The sequence below is a fragment of the Bactrocera tryoni genome, chromosome 5 (assembly GCF_016617805.1).
Source record: "Bactrocera tryoni isolate S06 chromosome 5, CSIRO_BtryS06_freeze2, whole genome shotgun sequence".
NCBI classification, from domain to species: domain Eukaryota; kingdom Metazoa; phylum Arthropoda; class Insecta; order Diptera; family Tephritidae; genus Bactrocera; species Bactrocera tryoni.
In genome coordinates this window covers 78,501,091-78,526,637 of record NC_052503.1, presented here as the reverse complement: position 1 = coordinate 78,526,637, position 25,547 = coordinate 78,501,091, and the positions used below count along the sequence as shown (strand labels likewise).

General features: G+C 34.6%; 2 protein-coding genes and 1 long non-coding RNA gene across 4 annotated transcripts in view; 1 reads left to right on the top strand and 2 right to left on the bottom strand.

Moving 5' to 3' along the window:
- LOC120777344 overlaps positions 1-25,547 on the top strand; it is a 174,891-nt gene that overhangs the window by 9,256 nt on the left and 140,088 nt on the right. Inside the window, exon 2 of the long non-coding RNA XR_005705509.1 lies at positions 23,763-23,890. This is a non-coding gene — a long non-coding RNA (uncharacterized LOC120777344). The remainder of the gene's footprint in view (positions 1-23,762; positions 23,891-25,547) is intronic.
- LOC120777343 lies at positions 57-3,930 on the bottom strand. The gene is made up of 5 exons (XM_040108595.1): positions 3,741-3,930; positions 2,782-2,841; positions 2,330-2,728; positions 1,914-2,254; positions 57-355 (listed from the first exon to the last, which is right to left on the bottom strand). The coding sequence occupies exons 1-5, from the start codon at positions 3,890-3,892 to the stop codon at positions 105-107; spliced, it is 1,203 nt and encodes a 400-aa protein (XP_039964529.1). The 5' UTR covers positions 3,893-3,930; the 3' UTR covers positions 57-104.
- LOC120777342 (flocculation protein FLO11) overlaps positions 8,545-25,547 on the bottom strand; it is a 273,730-nt gene continuing 256,727 nt past the window's right edge. The window contains exons 2-3 of one of the 2 annotated variants that reach the window (XR_005705508.1): positions 10,777-13,107; positions 8,545-9,351 (exon numbers count right to left, since the gene is read on the bottom strand). Coding sequence is in view for 1 of the 2 variants with exons in the window: in XM_040108594.1 (XP_039964528.1) it covers positions 10,895-13,107 (2,213 nt within the window). In the remaining variant the exon portion in view is untranslated. Of the gene's footprint in view, positions 9,352-10,513; positions 13,108-25,547 lie in introns of those variants that run through there. The other variant, XM_040108594.1, reaches the window with a different exon arrangement.

The following is a 25,547-nucleotide window of genomic DNA, read 5'->3' as shown; positions in this document are numbered from 1 at the left end:
AAATTTGCTATTTCATTCTTAAATTCTATTTTTTACAACTGCAAAAGGTTCTTGGTATCTACATTGCACCTCGTCTGCTCCTTCGCTCTCTGCTTCTTACGTTTTCAGTGGCATAATTGTTCTAGAATTTTAATTTTACAATGACAATGCTCCTGCATCATATTATATATGGACTCGATTTCATGCAAGAAATTCTCCAACATCTCCGGACGTCGAAAGATATCCGGATCTACAGTGACATTGTTATCTCTCAAGATACTCCAACGCTTCATGCTATTTACAATATCCTCACAGAAATCGGTTTTCTTTTCCACTATAGATGGCTTGCGTGGAGCAATCTTTGATTTGGCGGAGCCTAGTGATGTGGAAGAGAGATAGAAATTTTAAAATAGTCGCAATAGTTAAGATTTTGTGACAAGGTTTGTGTCTTGATTAAAATATGGCGCTCTCTTAAATGCTTTGCATATACTCTCAAGATCATGTTTGTATGGGTTGTTTTTTTTTAGACATTTGGGTTTTAAGAAGAAACATATGACCATATGCTAACTTTATTATAAAAATAGGGATTTGCCTTATGTTTTAAAAATGATTTCAGACAAGTGACCGTCGCGCCTGGGCTAATAAATTGCAGTCCAGAGCCCCATTTTCAATCAATTCTTGCAAAAATTGTGGAAGTAGTCAGGTCTTCGAAGCGTGATAACACATTCACCAAAAGCTTCCTTCAATAAATTGACTGTTTCGTCGTCCATCTCAATATCCTCTAATTCAGGAACAAAAAAGGCATTGACTTTTTTAACAGGGACGACTTAATGTTTTAAAGAAATCAATGCTTCATCCATCCTATAGAAGAAACCATACAGTGAATTTTCGAGAGTAAAACGGCGTCTCAACTATGTCTTCTGGATTATCATCACCCCAATTTTGTTTACTAACGTGCCCATTGAACCAAAAGTAAGCTTCCTCGCTGAACAAAATTTTATTGTGAAGGTCGATATCGGTGACCATCTCGCTTTGGGTCCATTCACCGAACGTGAGACGCGCTTGGTGGCTGTTTAGCTTCGAGTAAGTCCGCAAATCAGGATCATTCCGCAAAATCTTCATAAAGTGGATGAGCACAGCTCCAATTATTACGCACATTGACTGATGGACTCGATCGGGTCTTCTTCAATACTCTGTTTCACAACAGTGAAGGCGTCTTCGGTGTGGATTTTACGCCCTCTTTGAGAATGGCATTATCCTTAAATTACTGACTCTACAGGACGATTATGTTGACCGAATATTGGACGCAGACCTGAGTATAAATCAAGTAACAGCTCTCAAAAAGACCAAATCCGGAAAGAGGTATTGCCTTATTGAAAACCATACGTCTGCTTGGCGGAGCTTTCCTGCTGTTATCTCATAAATAGAAGAGCCAACAAGTTTCAAGCCTACTTCGAAAGACTAAGTAATAAAGGCTTTCACAGCAGATATGGGCTCAGAGAATTGAATCGGAGTATCTTATGGCTTATGATGAGATCCTATAAAATTGAAATATTTTCGCGGCAGATATTGCCTCGGAAAATTTAGTCAAAGGGATAAAGGGATCTTTTGGACTATGATGAGATCCGATAAAACGAAATATTTGCGTTCGGTAAAAAGGTTAGATTATACAATCTTTAAAGTTGTGATATCCTCATATTCCGGATACCAAAAAAATCGGATCGGCTGATCAGAGCTTTAACTAAGGGGCGCTAATTGTTAAACAGAAAATGCAACCATATTTGGATTTCGGAAGTTCATTGGGATTCGGACATACAACTTATTCAGAGAAAAACGAAAACTAGACCATATTTGGATTTTGCAAGTTCATTGGGATTCGGACACTCAGTCAGCTTTTAATAATCCTTTAACTCCTCTTAGTGTTTTAAACTTACCCGTGGCTTTCTTCTCTTTTCGTTCGACGGACCTGCGTCTTTTTTTCACCGCTCGATGCTTGTCACGTAATTGGGCTTTGGCGGCTTGTTCGTACATATTTAAGATATTGTACATACGACGATCCACATCCTTAGATTTTTCCAAAATTTCACATTTCGGATCGCAATAACCATGTACATTAGGTCCCGGATATGGTATCAATGTATTGTAAGAGGAATGCTCAAACTTTTTGCGCGCAATATTTGTCTGATTCTCCAGCTTGGCGCGCAGTTGTCGCACATATTTATTATGCTGCTTGAAGGACATGGCTGCTAGCAGTTTTTCAACTTTCGAGAGACAGCTGCAAATATACGAGAGAAATTTAAACTGCGAATTGTTCACTCATTACAAAGCATGATATAGAGAGCAAACTCACTGTGAGTTCCTCAACGAATAAACACCGGGTATTTGATAGGTACGCATCATATGGTGTAACTTGAAGGCCACACACTGCAGTAGCTCTTCGGCGGTTAAAACTTGCGACTTCAATAATTGGCTGTGATCGTGTATGTATTGACGTGTGTACCAACCTCGCCACAGCGCTTGTATCTTCTGCGCTTGCCGGAAATAATATTGCTCGACTACCGCTTGAGTTTCCTCCTCCAGCTTACGATATGTATTATGTCTTCTGTAGAATTTGCGCCACTCAAATTGTAAGCGTATGGCCGCGGTACGTTTACGTTGGTAGATACGCTGATAATACCAACGGCGTAGGTATTTTTGTATAGTACGTGCGGCCTTAAACTGCAGATAGTCTAAGCGTAGTAGCGTTGTGCTATATGGCATCAGATTTAGTCTTAGTCTTTAATGGTAATATAAGACACTTACCGTGACAACTGCATTTTAGATTTCTGTTTAATGTCTGAAGCGGACCACATTTCTTCATACCTGCATGAATATTTGATCATTAAAACATCGAATGATCTCATAAACTTTTGAAATTATTTTATGGGCATTATCCCAACAGTGTAAGCGAAAGATACAAGTTTCAGAAAATTTAAGAGTTATGAAAGTTAAGTAAAAAGCTGTCAGAATGCTAAAAAGCTTTATAAAATTTAATAAGGCTTATATAATAAAGCTTTGAAATTTTAGCATCATGAAAACTACAAGATCGTCTTAAATTACTTTTCTTGAGTGACAAAGCTTAAATGGAAGCTTTTTGATTTTGTGTTACATTTTAAAATATGTTTGAGATGTTAGGCAAGATTGTAATACTCAACAATTTGTTTTAAGATCTGAAGGTAAAACAATTAAAGAAACAAAGCTTTTAAGCTTAGGTAGTAGAAAAAACTTTCAAAATTTTTTAAATGCTAAAAAGCTCATTTCACCCATATGATAAAACTTTGAAGTTTAAGCATCAACAAATTATAAAATCGTGTTAAGTTACTTTCGGGAGTGACAAAGCTTAAATGGAAGCTTTTCGATTTTATGTTGCATTTTTTAAGATGTTACGAAGTATCGTAATATATTTTACTCTCAACAATTTTGTTTCAAACAGAATCGCAGTACAAAAAGCTTACAAAGTTCACGCTTTAAGAGGACCTTAGTTTTTTCTTTCTGAACTAACTCTATTTTTTAATAAGCTCACAATGTGATTTTAAGCAGTTTTCCGTGAAATCTCACAGATTTTTATTTCTCAGCACTTCCTTGAGTGTCTGGCCTTTGCGAAATATAGGTTTAAACACTTGGGAACCCAAGTACGATCTTTGGATCAGCCAACCTAATTTAACCTAACCTAGATCGATCCGCAGTCATCTCTTTCTCATATATTATATGTAAAATCTTACCAGCCTTGGAAATCTTCCTGCGAGAAAAACATATGTTTGGAATCGTAAATGCTCTCCAGCGTACGTAAAGGTACGCCCGATTCGACGTCCTTAACCTCGTGGGTAACCGGCTTTTTGTGAGATTGACGCACAGATCTCTTAGTAGAAGTCATATTGTTTGTTCAAGCCTTATGCACTAGTATTTAAGAGAATAATATTAATTTTAAAAGCTTTAAAAAATATGTCTCGTTGCTGAAGTAAATTTAAATTTCTTTTTAAACTGACAAAGGCGTTCAAAAAACTTTTTGAAGAATGTTTCAAGCGTTTTGGTATTAATTTTCAAGTACAGGGTGCTCTATAGTTTAAGGTTTGAAGCTGTAACGGAATACTTACGCTATTATAAAGGGTGATCTGTTTCGAGGTTCCCTACTTCAAACTTAAAGTATTTAATCTCTTTGAAATGTTGACCGCGGCTACGTCTCAGATAGTCCATACGTTGAGTCTAATTTTCGATGATTTGTTCGAGCATTTCGACTGGTAAATGGCGAATGACACGCGTGATGTTTCGCTCCAAGACTTCAATCGAAGCGGGATTGTCCGCTTTCATATCCTCACAGGAAAAAGTCTAACAGTGTGATATCACACGAAATTATCTCCTCACCGAAGTGTTCTCTCAATAAATCCATTGATTGATGCGGCGTGTGGGAAGTAGCATCATCTTGTTGAAACCAAAAGTCACCGATATCACGAGCTTCAATTTTAGGCATCAAAGAGTCGGTTATCATTACGCGATAACGGTCGCCGCTGACAGTTACATTCGCACCGGCATCATTTTTGAAGAAATATAAACCGACGACTCTACTGGCCCACAAACCACACCGAATGCTTGTTGTTTCTGGATGAAAAGCAGCTCTTGAATCTCTTCAGGTTTACTTGTTTATATACCCATTGAGCCGGAAATGGACCTCAACGCTTAATAAAATTTGGCTCCAAAACGTCGAATCTTCTTGGAACTTTTCAAGAGGCCATACAGCTAAGCTATGTCGCTTGGGAAGGTCGAGTGACTTCAGCTCTTGCACAAGCTATATTTTGTACGATTTTAATTCAATATCTCGACGTAAAATGCGCCAAGTCATTCCATACGTCAGTCTGGATTGCTGCGAGCGACGCTGAATCGATTCTCCATGGTCTTCGTGTACACTCTCAGCTGCTAGATTTTCATCACTGATTGATGGACGTGGTCTATTCGGTGAAATATTATCCAATAATGAATGAATAATGGAGTCTCAAGATGGGTGATTAGGACGATTATTTTGACCAGAAGTTGAGCAAAACGCGCGAAACATATTATTTACGTGAATTTTCGTAATAAAGTCGACGATTCGTATTTGATTTCGATTTTGTTAAGGCGTAAGTTTTTCCATGATGAAATCCCAAGAATACTGAACGAAAAATAACATGACAGTTTGACACGACTCTTACGTGATCTGTCAAAAATGTACCCCTACGTGGATCACCATTTATAATACTTACGTTATTATATTTCTCAAATTTTTTGTTAGAATAACAAAACTCGAATATGGTTTGTTTAAAATTTTTGCTAATTTTTTATTTTATTTTTATATAGCAATCTTTATACAAGAACAGTTACATATTAGCACCAAAAACAGTTAATTTTTCAAATATCTTAATATATTTTGAAATGAAAAGCTTAACTGTTTTGGCTTAGGTTAATACATATGTACAGAAATTATGCAGCTTAAGTTTAGATACTTCGAAATTAACTTTTATGATATGAGAGTACAAAAATTTAGAGAGAATGAAAGTAAATGAGAATTTTGTAGACTTAAAATTATAATACAATAAACATAAATATTTCTAAAGTTACAAATATCAATTTAAGCATTTGTAAGCTAAAAATGTAACCAATTTACATACAAGAGAAATTACTAATGCTAATTGAACGAATTACAAAGAAAATTATTTGCATAAATTACGAATTTGAAAAAGAATAATTTCCATTTGAGCTAAAAAGTAGTTTACAGTCAATAGTTTATTTGAGTGCGTATTTGAGGTAACTAAAATTTAAATTTTTGGTTGACAATTTAAAAAATTAAATTTTGATAATTTTGTAATGTTCAATTTAAGAAATTATGCTATAATTTTTGCATGAGTTTTTTTGTATTTTTAAAAAATATTCTCGTTTTAGGAATTCTTCGCTTATTTTTTCAAAAAAGTTTTATAGTCATTTTCTGCTATAGAATATTTTGTATGAAGCTTATCTTATTTTTGTTGCTTTTGCTTGTTCAATAATTTTTTTAATTGTGTTTCTATTGAAAACATTTTTTGAAATGTTAAAATGTTTAAATCAAAAATGAGCTTTCGAAAATTATGACATTATAGTATCAATATAAAAACAAAGGTAAATTTTCGAAAATTTTGAAATTATTTTATGTATAGAAAATTGTTGCTTAAAAAAATTGTGAACATTGTTTCGAAATTGTGTTCAAAAAATATTTTTGTTTTTATCAAAACAACTTTTTTTGGTTAGTTTTCCAAGATTTTTATACAAAATAAGTTTTTTTGGAATACTTTCGTTTCTTTTTAAGATTTTTTCATAATAAATAATTGTTGGGGTTGGCAAAAAAATTGTTTTTGCAATTTTTTTTAAACAATTTTTTGTGAAATTGTTTTTCAATATTCATTTTTGGGACAATTGCTTTTGTTTAGAACAAATTTAATGGATTTTTTTTTTCAAACAAAATTTTTTGTAAGAAGAATTTTGGAAATTCAAAAAAAAAAAATGTTTCAAATATTTCGATTTCAGAAGAAATTATTTGTTTTTTTTCTTTTTCAAAACAAATTTTTTGAATATTTTTTTAGGACACATTTTTGTATACTTGTTTTGAAAACAATTTTTGTGAAATTTTTTTTTAATATAAATTTTTGGAACAGATATACTTATTTTGAAAATTTTTGTAAAATTTCTCTTCAAAACAAATTTCTGCGAAATATTTTTGGAAATTTGTTGAAATTGTTTCGAATATTTCTTTTTCAGAAGAAATTTTTTTTCACTCTTTCAAAACAAATTTTTTCAATACTTTTTTAGAACAAATGTTTGTGAAATTTTTTTTACAAAAAAAATGTTTGGGAAAAGAATTTTGGAAATTTGTTTTAAATCATTGTTTCGAGTATTTATTTTCCAGAATAGAATGTTTGTATAATTTTTTTTCAAAACAAATGTTTGCGGAATTTTTTTTCCCAAATAAATTTTTGTGAAAAGAATTTTGGAGATTTGTTGAAAAAATATGGTTTCGAATATTAAATTTTCAGAAGAATTTTTTCAGTGTTCTTTTATTTAATAATTTTTTCAAAACATTTTTTTGTATAATTTTCTTCAAAATAAATTTTTTGGATTTTCTCTTTTTCAAAACAAATTTTTTGAATATTATTTTCAAAATAAAATTTTTGAATATTCTTTTTGAAACATATTATTTTTTTTTATCTAAGTTGAGACAATTGCCTTTTAAAAACAAATTTTGTATAATTTTTTTCAAAACAAATTTTTAAATATTTTTTCTTCAAACAAATTTTTGTGAAAAAAGTTGTGGAAATTTTTGGTAAAAAATGTATTTTTTTTGAAAAAATTTTTGGAAAGTTTATTTATGTTTTCGTTTTCGTTTATTTATTTTTTTTTTCGTTATTGGAAATTTAAAAAAAATTTATAGTTACATATATTTTTTTCGTAATTCTATTCTAGGTGCTAAAAGTTTTTGTTGGGAATTTCGTTTTTGTTGTGCGAATGGTTTGTTTTTCATTTTTGTTATCGTGAGTTTGTGTGCAATACATCACTGTGTTTTGTTTTTTTCTATCAAAAAGTTGCTTTACAATTTATGTAAATGCGTTGAATTGTTGTTGTCTACGTATGTAATTACTTGTGTAATAAATACTTTTCGGTTAAAAATGTGTTTTTTTTGTTGTAAAAATAAGAAATAAAATGTCTGTGTTTTTAATGCTAAGTTTTAATAGTAACTTTTCTTTGCTATAACCGCGTAAGCGGTGTCCACGCCAATAAAGAAGAAGAAGAACTTTTATTTGCCGAAAGTTACATATATGAAAAATAATATAAAAATAATTTAAAAAAAAGTTTAATTTTATACTTTTACTATGGCCAATGTGATACACACAGTCGGTGGAAAATTTTGAAATTTCGTTTTTTTTTTTCGAATAAAAAATTTTTATATTATAATAATTTCAATTAAAAAGGTTTGCGCTTAAATTTGAACTTAATTAATAGTGCTCTTAAAATAATAGTTTTCAAATTTTGTTTAATTGTTTTTGTTGCTTTTAAAATAGCAGCATTTAGCAATTAGAAGCGCTTAAAGTTTTCATATTTTGTTTACATTTTTGTTTTAAATACCTTAAAAAAATTATGTTTTAAATTTTTTGAAAATATCTTAAATAATTTTGAAAATATTAAAAAAAATTAATTTTTATTTAAGCCAACATTTATTTTTAATTTTCGTATAATTTTCTTTTAATTGTTAAAAGTGTTTATTTTTAAATTTGTAATTATATATTTAAAACTCTTTAAATCATTTAATATAGTTTTATAAAATCTTAAAATATTAAAAAAAAATTACTCGCAGGTAACTATCGAAATTTAAAAAAAAAGTTGTTAAAATTCTAACAATAATGCGAATAGCTTAAGAAAATCAAAAACTGCTTCGAAAGCTAAAAAAATGTTAAAATTCTAACAATGCTTTGAAGAGTTTAATAATTAATAAAAAAAAAAAAAAACTAAAACTAAAAAAAATGTTGAAATTCTAATAATGCTCTGAAAAGCTTGAAAAATAATAAAAAAAAATGAATAAAAATAAAAATAATAAATTTGCTTTAAATATAAAAAAATTGTGTTCAATTTGAAAACTTTCACACGTGTTTGCATACATTACATATCTCTTGATATTTTTCGAAGCTTGCAATGCAATGCTACGTTGCCTGCTTAAAAACAAAACCGTTTCTGGAACATTGTCCTATCACATTTTATATATAAACATACCTACAATTTATATAATTTAATTTAAAAATATATTATATTACATAATCTGTAAATTATAGCTATGTCAATAAAAATAAATCAGTTTAATTGCAAATGTCTTCCGATTCGTGTGTGTCTGTGTGTGTGTGTGCATAATTAATGTAGGCGTTTTTTCGACCGAAAACAAAAAAAATCCATAGAAATACAAAAAAACAATAACAAAAACACAATGAATTTGTACACACTGATTTTAATGCGATTTTAATTGCCAATAAAAATATTATTACACAATTGCCAATTACGTTAAATAATGCGACAATACAAAAACAAAAATATAGAAAAAATGCAAATAAATTAAAAATAAATATTTGTGTGAGAATTTGTTGTTCCTTTTTTTGTTTTTTGCTGTCTTGTGACACACGTAAACGCCTACAAAATTTATTATTTAAATTATCTTTCCCAGTTGCTGATTTTTTTCGCTCTTTCTTTCAGTACATTCCAATATAATGCACACATATGCATTTTAATAGTAAAATTTTTTACAATAAAAAAATGAAAAATAATAATTTGCCACAGCGTAGTGCTTAATTCCTAAGTAAATACAATATTAATTTAAGATTTAAAATGAGAATTATAATTTTGTTTTTTTAGTTGTATTTTTTCCAATAACTGCTGGTGATTGTATTGACACTTTCATAGTTTTGAGGGTTTGTTTGCTTGCTGAGATTATAGTGCCGCTTATGCCAAGTGAATATATGCATTTACGTTCATACATATACATAAATATCACAAATACAGGGTGCCATAAGCTTTAAGTCGATTGCGTATGTCTGTTAACTTAACTAAGAATATTATTTTTTACCAGAGATATTTTTGATGTTTGGACACTGTGAGGCAAAAAGCTTAAGGCTAAGCCTGAACTATACATAGCTAACGATCACTGAGTGACAGTTAGGAATATAATACATGTTGTTGTTGTTGTAACGGGTACCTAATCCTCTTGGGATGGTAAGAATTAGATAAGTTGTCGTCGACGTCATCCAACGGTAGGCCCAGGAAACTTGCTGTTTCAACGGGGTCGGACCAATAGGAGAAGGTTTTCAGATAAGTAGGGTTGGCAGGGCATGCAAGGAGGTGGCCGGTGTTAGGAGGCTACTCATTGCACGCTGGACATATATTAGATATGTCAGGGTCTATTCTGGATAAGTAGGAGTTTAACCTGCTACAGTATCAGAACCAAGCTGCGCAAGGGTCACTCGCGTTTCTCAATTCCCACCACAGTCGGTTCTACGCACCGGAATTGACTCGGATTTTATCCGGCCAAGGGCTGTTATTTAGAGACCTAAACCCGTTTAGATCGGTTGGTCCTAGAATGTAATACGACGCCTATGGCGGTTCGTTAGGGTCAGAACTGTATTGCATATTGGAACTACTTTTTTGTTGAAGATAAGTTAGATCAAAACCTTGGTCTTACAACATATACTGCTAGAAATAGTAATAGGAGCGTATATTTAAGAAAAGTCAACTCAGGTGTGTGAATTGGCTAGGCAAAGCAGTGCAAGTCTGGTGTCAGACTTTGCTAAATACACCATATGGTTATTATTTAAACATTTACGTTATGTAATATCTTGATTTTATTTTGAATTCTTTGAAAATCCTATGATTTTCAATACTTTAAGGGTCTCAGCAGCCCAGAATATAAGTGAATATTTAAGAAAATTCCACTCAGGTGTGGAAGTTGGCTAAGCAAATCAGTGCAAGTCTGGTGCCAGACTTTGCTAAATACACCATATGGTTATTATTCAAAAATTTACGACATTTAAATTCATGTTTTTATTTCGAATTCTTTGAAAGACCCAACAACTGTAACACTTTAAGGTTCTCAGCAGCCCAGGACTCAACCTACTTATAATTCTCTTAACAGCGATTAACCCTCAAAACTAAATAAAGAATGTCATACCCACCATGACAGTTTAAACTTAAACTTGACTAAGTTTCTTAACTACAACAACTTACAACAACATATGTATTTCAGTTTCCAAAAGTCTGCGCCCACTGCTGAGAATCATGAGCAGCACCTTCTAACACTTAATCTCTGTTTATTTCCTACTTTCCTTTCTCATGCGGTCACCATCTATGCCATGGAAGAGTGCGACGTACTAGAGATGTGACTCAAACTGGTCGCTTCCGAGCTGGGCACCGTCCGATAATGATTTTTTAGTCTTTCGCTACGTGATGGCATACAAAATTTCCACACCGCCAGCGCGCATATGACTGTGAAAGCGACAAATACTGTTGCGCCTATATAACGCACCTCGGGACGTGTGAAGAACTGTCGTACACTGGGCTGATAGACGGTGGGTTGTGGTATGGGCGGTGAGGGTGCCGATGTTGAGAATGTGTACCAAGAGATGACAGTTGAAACGGTTTGTGTTGCTGCGGTGCTGGAATATGGTGAATTTGTGGTAAAAGTGGTGGATGTTTGTGGACTTGCGGTGCTGGGAAGAGGCGAGCTGGTTGAGAGACTGTAAAGATGTGTAGAGCTTGTCTCCACAGATATTAAAGGTGTCGTTGATATGGTTGTAGTTGAATCAGCTGAAGTGGTACTAGAAATTCCGGTTGTGGAACTAATGGAATCTAGTTCGGTTGTCGTCGATTCAGTTGGCTTGAAGTTTGTGGTTGTTGTAGACTCAGCATTATCAATGGCGAGCGGTGTTTCTTGTGAAGTTTCCGTGGATGTTGTAATTTCTTTATAAGAAGCAGCAACCGTAGTCGAAGAGTTGTCAGCCATTGAAACGCTTGTCGTACTGAACTCCTTGATATTCTCTTTACTGCTTGACGCTTCGTATGTAGAAGTTTCCGTAGAAACTGTTTCGCTAGTGCTGCTTACAAATGCAGGCGTCGGTGTTGGTTCAACAGTGGATGTCGATTCCGAATTTGAGGAAGAAGTAGACGTAGAAATATCAGCTTGTGGTTCCAATACAGACTGCGTTGTATTTTCACCAGTTTGTTCTAATATTTCATGTGTCGAAGTACTACTCTCCTCAGTGGATGTATGGACCACAGGACCGAAGTAAGACTCGGATGCAATATCATCAATGCTTCTTGTGGTGGTTGTGGATTCAGTGGTACTCGCCGATACGTCAGTGCTAGTCGTAGATACGTCAGTGGTTGTACTTGAAGGGTGTGCAAGCTCCGTTTTCTCTTCACTACTCGCTGACTGCTTTTGGATAGCAATAAGCACTGTTGAAGATTCTGAGGACGTCTCTAAGGAAGTCAAAGTGGAAGTGGCTAGCGCAGGAAGTTCCGGAGAGCCTTTAGTGGTACTGTTATCAAGTATTGTGGCTACAGTTGTTGTGCTTGTAGATTCACTTTGCAATTCTTTCTCAGCTTGGCTAGATTTACTTGTGTCTGTCGAGTTCTCGTGGGCAATCAATATATTTTCCACACCCACCGGACACTGTGGACAACATTGTCCATGTATTTTTACGGGGTTACTGCAAGTGGTGGGCATACACAAACTTCCTACACATTCACGCTCACCATTTTCACAATGACATTTGGTGCACCAATTATTCTCATACCAATCGCTGCCATGCATCATGGGCTCATTCGAATCGGAAGCGTAACAACTGCGCTGTGTTTCAATCTCGCCCATCTCATTCATGGGGCACTCATTGTGGCAAAGTTCAGGTCCATTTTCACCATGGCAGCTGCAACGTGTGCATGCATCACGCCAGTAGGGTTGGACATCGCCATCGCTACATTCTTTTTTCGGTGCGCAGACGTAAGTTGGACAACAGTCACCTGGTACACCTTTAGCCTCGTGCACTCTTACGGCAACTTCATCGTTCGCACACTGCGGTAGTTCCCTGCAGGGCTTGCACTTGCAATCTTCTACACTAGAATAACGTCGTCTCCGACGTCGTTGTAGACTCTCAAGTGTCATGGTGGGACAACATATTTGTAGCATGCGCTCATGCTCATCTATGGCTTCGGTAGGACCGTTGTCAAAGCGTAGCTGACGCTTCACCAGCACAAGTTCAGGTCCTTTTTCAGTCTGTAAGTCTTTTGTGGCTCTATCATCGGACAGCTGACCTAAAGTCGAATTTGCTGCAACTGGCAACGCTGTACCATCATTCAATTCCATTGGTAGTTCTTCAAAGTGTTGCTCCACCGCATCGCCGAGATCATCCACCTCATCGTAGAAGTCATGCCGTGGCATAAGCTCCTCGGGTCCATACAGTACGTCGAATGCAGGCGCAGGTTCACTTTCTATGCTGTCTGGCGGGCAGCTGTCGGTATTCGTTGCACATTCTATTTGACTGCAGTCGTAGTCGAAAGTAACTAGCGGAGAGGAGGAAGAGAAATGAATAAAATTTGTATTAGACTATATTTTTATTTGTGGAAGGTCTTGTTAAGTTATTGTGACACAATTTTTGTAATTCATTATAAAAGGTAATCCATTTGGAGGTTCCCAACTTTTTTAAAGAAAAAACACAGAAAGCACTAATTTTATGGTGCATATATTTGTTACTGAGGTATTGTACCCTTATGCGGTATGTTTATTATCATTCGAAATAATTTTCTTTGGTATTTATGTTTTGAAGATTGTCTCTTTCAAATGTTGGTTGCGGCTAAGTTTCAGATGGTCCATCCATTGAAACCATTTTTCGATGACTCGTTCGAGAGAAAAGTACCTCTTCTGGGATCACCCGTTATGATAGTTCTAGAGAATTTTGAAAATATTTTCCAAAAAAATTGAAAATTGCTGTTCTTCGCTCAAAAAATTCTGGAGCTAAGAACACCGGGTCTAACACTATATACATACTTCATACTTTCTCCCCAGTTTTCTTTGAATTTTTAAACCGCTCAATAACCTACAAACATATGAAGCACCCCACTACGTTCTAATAAGAACAACCACTATTGAATTTTGCATGTAGCATATGGCATGCGGCAAGTGACATTTGTTTACCACGTTCGACCAAGGAGTCATATGAGTAATCTCCTCTCGCATGTTTGCTATTTGTTCGGCAACAGAAGCATTCTTTGCCGAGTAACTATTGTTTTAAGTGCTTCTTCTTCTGCTTTGCATGCGCTGGCTTTGCTGTTGTTCGCCTGACAGCAAATTGACATTTCAGCTTTGTTGCATGCTGCGGTTGCAAGCGTAAATGTAAACAAACGTGTGAGAGAGTGAGACCTGTATTTACGCAACTTCTTTGATTTTCGCATTTGTTTAGCCACATTATGGATATGGGTGTGTGTGTGCGTAGGCGTGTATGTGTGTTTATGTTTGTGAACCGACTGCATGCAGCTGATATGCAGATTTGGCTTTGTATGTGTTTACACTGTTATATGTACATATTTGCAACTCGGCTCGCATACAATTTCCGTGCTGTAGCATTGATTAAAGCGCCACAATGCTTTCAAGTACGTTTTGTGGCAAACTAAAAATACATACAAATGCAACTTAATCATTGCGTTGCATACCTTGTGTCTTCGTTTGCCCTCCCTTGTATTTTTCCGCTTTCAATGCTTACATATTTGCTTCATTTACATGCTGCTTTAAAACCTTCATTCTCGCTTGTTGCAATGTGGGTAGTTTTTATGTTGCATAGCCTGCACTTAGGCATACTTGCTGCCTGCTTACTTTTTCCCCTTACTCATCCTGTGCCTTCATTTGCAATAGTAAATTTTGCTTTATTTCTTAATGCGTTAAACTCAAGTGCGTACTATCGATTTTCCTAATCACGTGCTACACGTTAACACCTACTCCCCCTCCCCCTCTCTCACAGTCGTATGTAACCTTAAAATGTTACACAAGCAAAGTAAATTTGTTTTTCATTATTGCCTCACATATCTTGCTACAACTATTCAGCTTACTTCAAATCTAATTACAATTGCAGCTTCTTTATTTTCTTTGCTCTTTTGGGAAATTGTGTAAATTTACAGTTAACAATTGCTTTGATTAATTATAGACAAAGTGATATTGTATTTGTGCTTGGTTTGTTTATTCTGAGATTGAGGTTAGGTTGAACTAGGATAGATGTTATTTAAGGTTATACTATTACTTACAGTTTATTGGCGACACAAAGAGAGCGTGCTAATTGGTTGACTTTTTTACTTTCATGTGTCAATTAGCAATTTAAACTAAGCTTGAGAAGGCACTTTGAGAGTAAGGCTTCCAAAATCATTCGAATATGGAGCTCCTGCAGAAGTGCCATTGCCCCAAAGTGAGACTTGTGATCCCATATGGTCTTCTTCATCTACACAAGAGTCATCCGTCCCATACTAGCACATGGTGCGTTGGTATGATGGATGGCATTATCGTAAAAGCGCCGTATTAAAACCCTGGAACGGATGCGATGGGACCGATTGATGAAAACTACGCCAACTAAGGCTCTGAAGGTTATCTTCGACATACGGCTACTCGTCTCTAGATTTTAGGACTTTTAAGTTAGACTCGGAGTCACCACGGGCATCGTATTATACTTGATCTTGTTAGTGGAGTGCTGAGTTGGCAATGCGACTGAGGGAGGCACATGGGGGGGTTAGCGGATACAACGTTTTCATTCCTCAATAGAGAACAGTGAACCAATGTTTCCGTGAACGACAGTTTCATCGGCGAAATCTACATATTCACCGACGGATCAAAGGGTGTAGTAATCCATACACAGAAGAAAGTCTTGAACAAATTACTACAATTCAGTCTTTCAGGCCGATATTGTAGGCATAACGGAAAGTGTAAGTGGTCCTTTGCTCTGGGCAGCATGTCAATAAAATTTCTAGCAAATAGACAAGCGACAATTAAGGCTATCCGTAGTGCCAATATTTTGTGGCACTGCGTTCGGTTATACAAGCAGGCAAGCAGGTTTCATTACAGGTGGCAACTCTAATTTAATTTTTGGTTTTACTTATTTAATTTATTGTTAACTTTTTGGCATGTTCTTGATAATTTCACTACATAAAATATTATATATGCTCAGTTATATATTTTTTGTTGTGTGGCAACCCTGTTTCAAAATTTGAGTACGTATTTTCAAAGTATTATTAGCGTAATACTCTCTCAAGTGCCTTTTATGTTGCAAATATTTCTTTTTAGATTTTTTCCCTAATTTTTTTATTTTGGTGGCAACCCTCTATCATAAGAGTTTTAGGGAAAGAGTTCACTCTTTATACTTACATCAAATTGCAATTCGACATAATAAAATTCTTAACTCGATATCAAATCTTTATTCTACTTTTGTCAACCCAAATTTAACCTACAGCAACAAATACATAAATGTCTATTCATTATGCTGATTTGTCTTGCCTACTGCATGCCATTATCCAAATGCAAATTTCGCGTAGACTTCGAGTTGACCAGTGACAACCACACAACGTGACATACTAAGTAATTGGAACAAAAGACATAGACGCGAGTAGTGACGTTCCAAAAGTGGGGCAAAGCGAAGTTTGGAGAGACATTCAGACAGCAACGAATATATTTACACAATCAAAGGTACATATATTGTGGCATATGCATATGGGTAGGAATGTTCCTCACATGCAAGCGCGCATTTATGCCCACCGCTGAGTTTGGCGACGCGGAACAAAAAGCCGCCGACAGATCACACTGAGTGATGTGACCAGCAAATTGAGGTCAAGCGGCTGAATTATGATGATGTCACATTGAGACAAGTTGCCGCATATACCACTCAGTTTCTGTACAATGCGCAGCCATAGCAGATAGGGGGATGATTGTGATTGCGCGAAGGAAAATATATTTATGTGTGTGCATATGCAGCAAGGAGCAAAGTGTATGAACATACAAAAGTCATTATGGTGGGTTTTATTCTTGTAAGAAAATACGAGCGTTGACGTGGATATAGGTTAATAAGTATGCACAGCCTACAGAGGGGAGGGGCATGCATAAATGTACATATATATGTATATCTATGAATAACTTTATGACAAATGCTGGTACTTGTATTTCTGTTTTTATATAGTGGGGTTGGGGAAATGATATTTTGCTTTACATTTCCTGCGTTTCTCTTTATTCCGTTTTCGCCTCTTCTTCTTAATGAATGACATGAGAATAAACTAATATTCGTTATCATATATGGTGTATGTATTCGATCTTAGCTCGATTCCTCTTACGAAATAAGAGTTATATCTCATTATTGACACAATATGGGGATGGCTGAATAAACCCTTGGTTTTACGCTTATTTCCGTTTTGTGGGATGTGTGAGGATATCTGAACCAACGTCATCCCAAGCCGAGGTGTCGCGATACCCGTGCTGATGGCTGAATGATCAGCGGCCGGTAATTGAATAACTGATCGGGAGTGTTGGCCTCCGATGCCCGCGGAGGTCGGAGCTAACAATTGCCCTCTCTACGTATACCGGCTTTGCGGACGTGTAATCAATCCTTTGTGGATAACTCGGGGGACCAAATAAGAATGCAAACAACAACAAAAACAACTGACCCTATGACGATCCCTACGACTACAGGGAAAAGGGCAAACAATAATACTAATCGGAATATCAGATGACGATAACCTCGTCGCCTCAGGGGACAAGGGCAAACATTAATACTAATCGGAATTCGTATGAAAACTACTTACCTCGTCGCCTCAAGTCAGGAGACGATAAAAAGCTCTACAGAGTAGTAGTGAAGGCAGCAAAACAGAGGGTACCAACCAAAGTACCCTAGACTCAGCTATGGAACCGTCTATCTCCAAAGCAGCCAAGAGTGTCAATCAGAATACACTGGCAGCCAAAGTGGAGGTACAGCGGAAACAGAGGAAGAAAGCTCAAATTCAACTAAGGAAAAGCTGGTACCAAAGGGGAGTCTTTGTACTCGGAATGATAGCCAAGAAACTGGCTGCTTGCACCACTGTTGACGTAGAGCCGATAAAGCAACAAACTCAGATTGTGGAAGAGTACGAAATATGACTAAAAAGGAAGCAATCGGAACCGTAGATACCGCCAAAAGATACAAAGTAACGTGAAAGCTTGACACGCCTCACGCGGGATCTGTAAAAAAAGGCTATTGAAAAAAGTACCTCCCAGAAACTCCCAGAAAAGCAACCACTGCCACAACGACGTTGGAAACTTTGCTCAAGAAACTTAAGCAGGGGGAGCCGAACAAAACAGCACAACAACAGCTAAATTCGTTTGCGATGTGGCAAGGAATGCTTTCATGTGTGCATAATACAAGTAGAAGAAAACTCCTCCTTACCTAACACCATACAGTAGAGATGGCTGAATATTCTGTCAAATTGTCAAGTCTAGTGTTAAGCTACGTTCTCGACAATCCGGCTGGTCGCCATCCGGAGTTTGACTCTTGTTAAACCCTTAGGCGGCACAGGGTAGAGCGCTTACCAGACCTCTTTGGATTTCCTCGCGGCTAGCATTGCTAAATTAGCCACGTTTAAACTGAAGCTCATACCTGCCAAGGATAACTCAAATAAATTAGTGCTCGCATTTGATTGTTCCCACCATAGGATCCAGGTGAATAACTCCAGAGGTGTTTGGCTGATTATGCCGGCTCATATTTCCAGTATAATGATTTCCATATCTCTATATTCATATGTCTTCAAATCCATATATGCATGTCAACTTGAGATAATTCTCATTAAAATAAAGGATTTATATATCTCTTGTTACCAGAAAAGGTGATATCGTACTCTGCAAACCAGTTTTTCCAAGTAAGGCTTCCCCATAGGTGGGTAATGGTTGAGCTCGTATTTCTTTCAATAAAAGTTTTCCCTAAAACCCATTAGCCTTAGCGAGTTATTCCAAATGTGGTGTTTTGATACAAAAAATATGCGTTCCACCTACACGAAAATATAAACATTCAGTCCACAAACAAAATTATCCTTTAGAAGAGGTCTCTCGAGGTGGCGGTGGCAACCAAAGACGTATTTCTAAGAGAAAAAAATGTGCCATAAAATCGATGTCCTTTCAGAGTTGGCTGAAAACTTGTAGGTTCCACTATTTGTCGGAATATTTCAAGATGCCTGCAGCTAATAGGAGAAATCGCTCGACCAAACATACCACACTTAGGTATACTATATATATATTATACGATTTTTTCAATGGCAAATTTCTTTTGGAAAATTGCATTCGAGTTTGAACTTAGAGTTAAAAGGCAATAAAACTTAGCAGGTGATGAGCGTGTAAGCTCCTTTCTCTACATACACGCATGTCTGCACATATAATGCCAGATGCTTAATGTTTATGAGCGTGCGTGTCATTTGTGGCAGCGACCTGTGACGTTACACTGCATATTTTCACCGTGCTAAGGCAAAGTTAGCGCGTTAGTATACAGTTTTAGTTAGTCATATAAGGTCACATACCTTAAATCGCCAGTGTGGGCATTGCAATGCTAATGTCAGCTTTTATGCACCTTTCATTTTACAGTTCGTCGCCTTTATGCATTTATTCGGTCCGTTAAGGGGTTTTCCCAAACTTTTTGTTGAGTTTTTGTTTTTGCTTTCGTACTTATTTAATGCGTTTCGATGTTTTCAAGCCACTATAGCGTTTGTTTCGACTTCCACTTTAAAATTGGTAATGTTTTTGTTTTTACTATAATTTTTTTTATGGTACCACTACTTTTAAAGGCCACTGTCAACTCTGTTACTATTTTTAATACAATTTTTACTCTATACTCGCCACTACTAGTAGTATTATATCTAAATTTACGCTCCCTATCGCTTCCTACTCCACCACACCGTTTGCTCACCCTTTTGTTGCCAACTTCCTTTGCTTATTTGACCTGCTCGTCTGGACCTAGTTACTCGAAAGCGACTTGCCTGCGTAAGCAAAAACGGAAACCAAAAAAAACGTACAGCAGAACAAAAGCAGAGTAATTTTTCCTAGTAATAAATACACCTGTCAGTTAGGAGTCTAGAGCTGAGTTGTTCATTCAAACTGACTGTGGTCGGAAACCAACAAATACAAATTTACCAAATAACAACGCAAAGGGAAAGCATAATGGCATACAAATTTTGTATATACCTGCTAATACATAAAGCTGTGTACATTATATATACGTATAAATCAAGACGTGGTGGCCTGCTTTGCAAACAATGGCGCATGTGTGAAAAGCAGAAACAGCTTAGCCAGGCAGGTGACAGTGGCTAAGGAAGTCTCATCGGATATCGCAGCGGAAACGGATGGATTTTGATGAATGTGTATGCGGATGCCAAGCGATTTGGAATTGTTAAAGCATACGAGCTTTGTGGTAGCAAATGATTGCACAAAAGAATGTGAATAATGATTGCTGTAAAGGAAGTGAAGTAATATGAAATTCTAGTGCTAAGCTGAACCTATTTCTTGGCAAATTTTGTACTAAAGTTATAATAGTGTGTGCGAATGCCTGTGACCTGAATATGTTAATATAAAATATTCATTTAAAATAAGTTTTCAAATATATCTAAGCAATGTCAAAAATTAATGCAATCAACTCTTCTCAGTACTTAGCCCTTCCTTACTTGTTTTTTTTTATAAATTTTGTTGACGAATTATCTATTTATGCAAAGCTTCATAATAAATCAGCTTAAATAACACAATAAGTGTTAACTAAAACAAGTATTTTTATAAATATATACACATAAACATATACATATTTGGAGTAAAGTCAGCCGCGAATCCTAAATATCAGTTAAATGGGGGCGTAAACTTGTCTTAACGCCTGATTTTATCCCTTTAAGGTCCAAATATATACTTTTATTAGCTAAACACTCTTTCAGTTTCATTTAAAGAACTCTCACATTGGCTGATATAAGTACATAAGTCGTATAAAGACTACTGGATGTTCGAATTTCCTCATATTAGATATATGGGGACTAAGGGACCCAATTTAACCCATTTTTGACACACAGAAATACTATTATTAGAAAAGGATTCTCGCTGTTACTACATGTCTGTCTCGGGTATTATCGACAATATTTTTGATGCAGAATTATATTTTTTCGATTATTAGATACAAATTTGAAGTAAATCTCATGGTTATATAGTATAAACATACATACATACATATGTATATTATAGCTTCATGTTTGTCATTTGTAAATAAATGTTAGTTATCTTTATTTGAAATCTTGTCGACAACCGTTAACTATTTGAAGTCATAGGGACACTTTGGCAACAATTCTATGTTTTTTTGTATTCTCTAAATATCTTTTAAAATATTTTTTTGTATGCTTTTTATTTATTTAAGGTTTTGTATTCTTTATTTTATTTTTTTAATATTTTTTTTTTAATATATTTTTTTTTTAATATTTTGTTTAAAAATATTTTTTTGTGTTGGTGTTTGCTATTTACATATCTGAAACTTTTTTAATATTGAAAAAAATCTGCATTTTGTGCGTTCAAATATCTGAAGCTTAAAATACATATATGTTTTGTATTTTTTGGAATAATTAATTTTGTTTTAAATATTTTTTTGCAATTTTTGTTTAAATTTTTTTTGTTGTATTTACATACCTGAAAACTTTTAAGTATCAAAAAAATTGTAGATTCTTTTGATTTATGTTGGTTTTGTATTTTTTCGAATTGTTGAATATATGTTTTTTAATATTTTTTAAAATAAGTTTTTGTCTTGTTTTTGTTATTTACATATCTCAACATTTTTAAATATTAAAAAAAAATTACAAGTATTTTGTATTCACTTATCTGAAGCTTAATTATTTTTTTGGAATAATTTAAATATATTTTATAAACATATTTTAATTTTTTGTGTAATTTGTTTTGTATTTTTTTATTTTTTCTGTATTTTTTTTGCATTAATTTTTCTGAAACTTAAAAAATTGCTGCCTTTATGACAAAAATAACTGGAAATTTGCATATGTATGTAATTCATCTGCAACAAACATGAAGATTCTTCTACATCAATTGCTTGTTTTGGGCTGACTACTCGAGCAATTAAAAGCGCATGAAGTGGCATGGAAAAGCGCAATTACACGGACATATTTCCTTTCATAAAAAAACGAAAGCCATTTTTATTACATATGCATGCTCTTTCAGCCCGTACTTGAGTGAGCATGAAGCTTAAATTAATAAAAGGGGTGCACTGTAATAGTACAAAAAATGCTATAAATATATGAAAGAAAAATAAAATATATGATACTCGTAAATGTGCAACAAAATATATATTTTAATTGTTTACCAGCGTAATATGGCAACCATAAACGAAAATTAATACCGCATTTTCTTTGTAATGGCGGAAACAACATTTTTTATTTAATACCATATATGGTGGAAGAGGAAATGTGAGTATTTAGTGGCTATGCCATAAAGAATTTCGCTTGAACGCCATGCGCACATACGCACAGATAACTCTGTCTGCATGCAGATATGGCAATTATAAATTGTAACTGCATATAAAATAAACATTTGTGTGCTTCCACAACATTTCATTTAATTGCTTTCGTTTATAATAAATATAAATATATAAATTTGCCAGCAACAAAGCAGACAATTGTAAGGCACGAAATTGTGTTAGTTATGTGCAGTTGCTTCTGTTTGAATGATTTCATTTGTAAAATAGCTGCTATTATTGTAATATATATTTTTATAAATTTCCTGCAAGCTTTATTAAGCAGAAAAGCGCTTGCAATTCACAGTTAGCAGAGCAATCTACACACACTCAACCACATTACATTGTAACAATTATTTATACCTCATATAACGGTAAAAACGGCATGCCAACTCATTTGCAGCACATTTGTCTGTGTTTGCACGCCAATACGTTTTGTTTAATGATTTAATAATAAATTAATTAATTGGTCAACGTGACGTATACGCAACATGCTCTTTACTGCACCATATACATACATATATGTATATCTGCTTCATATAGCTGTAATAAGCAGACTGCTGAGTGTCGGTGTATAAATATTTATATAGTGTTGTACATTTTTGTTGTATTTGCAAACGGAAATTCGTATTTATACACGCACGTGGTGGTAAAATGGCGCTGATGCGCAATGCATACAACACGGGCTGCGTAAGCTTCCATACCATATATACAAATATACATGTAAATATATATATTTGTGTATTTATGCGTGTGTGCGTCCACATATTTCACTGTTGTTGATTTAATGAATGAATAAGTGAGTCAATAATGCAGCTCATCCTTATTAGTTGGAGCAATGTATGACTCTCACTTGTGTTTGCAGTTGTTGGCGCTTGTTATGATTGCTAAGTGCGCATGCACATACATATTAACTTTATGTATATATTATTTTATATATGTTAAAGTGTGCGTTTACTTCGGACTTAATGTATTTCGAATTTGTTTGTAAGCACTTGATAAAATGTTATAAATAAAAGTTTCAAGACCGCTGTTAGACAAGAGAAACATTCATTTCTGCTGAACTGCAGCTATAATTAACTTAACAGCTGCATTTCTTTTAGCAACTTATACATAGAAAAATCTGAAAACGTAACTCATGTAAAATAAAAAAGTTTTCCATACAAGAACTTGATTTTGATCGTTCAGTTTGTATGGCTGCTATATGCTGTAGTGGTCAGATCTGCATATTTTCTTCTAGGATTATGGCGTTGCCGTAAACAATAATCTATGCAAAATTTCATAAAGATTGTTTGTCAAATAAAAAAGTTTCCATACAAGAACTCGGTTTAGATCGCTCAGTTTGTATGGCAGCTATATACTATAGTGGTCCCATCAAAATAATTTTTTCAGAGAATGTAGCATTGTCTTAAACAATAAGGCATGCCCAAAGTTTTCCATACAAGAACTTAATTTTGAAAGTTCAGTTCGTAGTGATCCGTTATCGATTGTTCAGATAAATAAGCAGCTTCTTGAATTTTATAGTAAACTTATTTTAATTTTTTTATGAAATATAATAATATTATTTTTATATAATATATAATAAATATATTTTTAATTAAATATTAATCTTAAATCAAAAAATATATAAATTTTTTGGTTTTTGTACTCATATTTCCAAAATTATAGACAAATATCTTTTTATATTTGCAGCATACCTTGTTTTGCCAAGCTGCCATATTGAAAAGTAATTGGTATTATGCAACTTAGTAATAATACCGTTATTATACATGGAGTTTGCTTAACACATATGCCCCAATATTTGGCCATTTTGCACAAGGGTGAGTTTTTACCTGAAAAAGTAGAAAAATATTACATTTTAAATATTATTATAAATAAATGAAATATAAATTACTTTTTATTATATAAACAAAACTTTTTTATTTAAATACTAATATCATATGCAAATCCACCAAAGTCAGTTGTATGGAAACCCTCAGAATAACATCAGCCTTTTATAAATTTATTTCTTTTTATTATTACTTTTTTTATTCTTTTAATTGTTTCTATTTTGAAGCATAAATTGTCAGCACTTTTATTAAATCCTTAAAATTTTGTAAATTTTGAAGCGAAAAATATAATTTTAGCGCACTTTGCTTGACACTACAAGGCACTATTATAATCCAAAACTTTTTAAAAATTTAGTGCCCAAAAATTTTTGGCAAAATTCATAATATGCAAAGTGGTGAAAACCCGAAAAATGAAAACTGCAAAAAATTATGAGAATGACACTACCAACACCTTGCGGTTTGGCAAACTGTGTCAAATTTTGCAGCCGCTTTTGGTTGAGTTAGAAGTGGCAAAAACCGCAAAGCAGAAGTTATGCATAAAAAATATAAAAAAGAACAAAATATTCATTTTCGCACATTTATGCGCAAAGCACCATTAGGGTCGGGTATTATGAATTTTTGACGAGCGAGAACTGTTTTGGAAAAGCAATGGATTCAATCTACATATAAAGTATGTGTTATTATAAACTAAAGACTCTGGAAGAGACGAGACCAACTTCTTGCTCAACTACTCATAGAAGATAATCGACCAAGAATCGTAGTATGTTAGGTGTAGCGGATTACAGTTCCGCACTCGAGCTTTCGATGCTTCCTTCTACTATAAAAAAAAACCTAAGGATCGACCTTTCCAAAATCTTGAACCACATCGCTTTGAAAAGGTCGATTTTTTCTTAATGACTGCAATTTAGTTGGCATGACTTAGCGATTAGATGTGATGAAATTAGGAATGGATCTCAGTGCATACCTTATACAGTATATCCGGTTCTTCCAGGCTACTGGTGACCTTCTTACACTTGTAAGTTTCCTCCACTTGTCGTGAATATAGGTTAAGCAGCGTTTTACTGCCACACTACCAAATACCAAAAACATGCGTTGGGTAAATAAACTTGACTTCCACACAAGAGTAGACACCCCTCACACACATGTTTTGTTTTATTGCTACTTTTAGTTAGCAGTTGCACTTTTTGAATATTTTCAACGCCACCATTTTGCGGCACATGTGTTGCATGCCACAGCTGGCGCACAGCATGCGCCACTAAAAAACTTAGTAGTGCATAAAACTGAAGCGCATCCAATGTATGAATAGGGAAGGGTGTGTAGAGCCCAAACAAAGAAGCTGGAAAAAATCATGCCCGCTTTAAAGTAGAAGATAAAGTAGTGCAGGGTGAGTTAGCTATAGTGAGTGAAGTGCGCATGCACTCACAAAAACCAAAAAGTAGCAAATTAGATGTAGAAGGTCGCGTAACACCACGCTCCACACACAACGCGCCGCAAAGACAGCGTGAATTGCAATGAGTGAACTAACGGTGTAACGAATGTGCTGCCATACTAAGGCGACCAACGACAATATTTCGCTTGCAACATGCTGCACAAAAATTGTTGCTTTTATTTGCGTTTCGCCATGCAGGCACTCAAAGTTGGGTGTGGC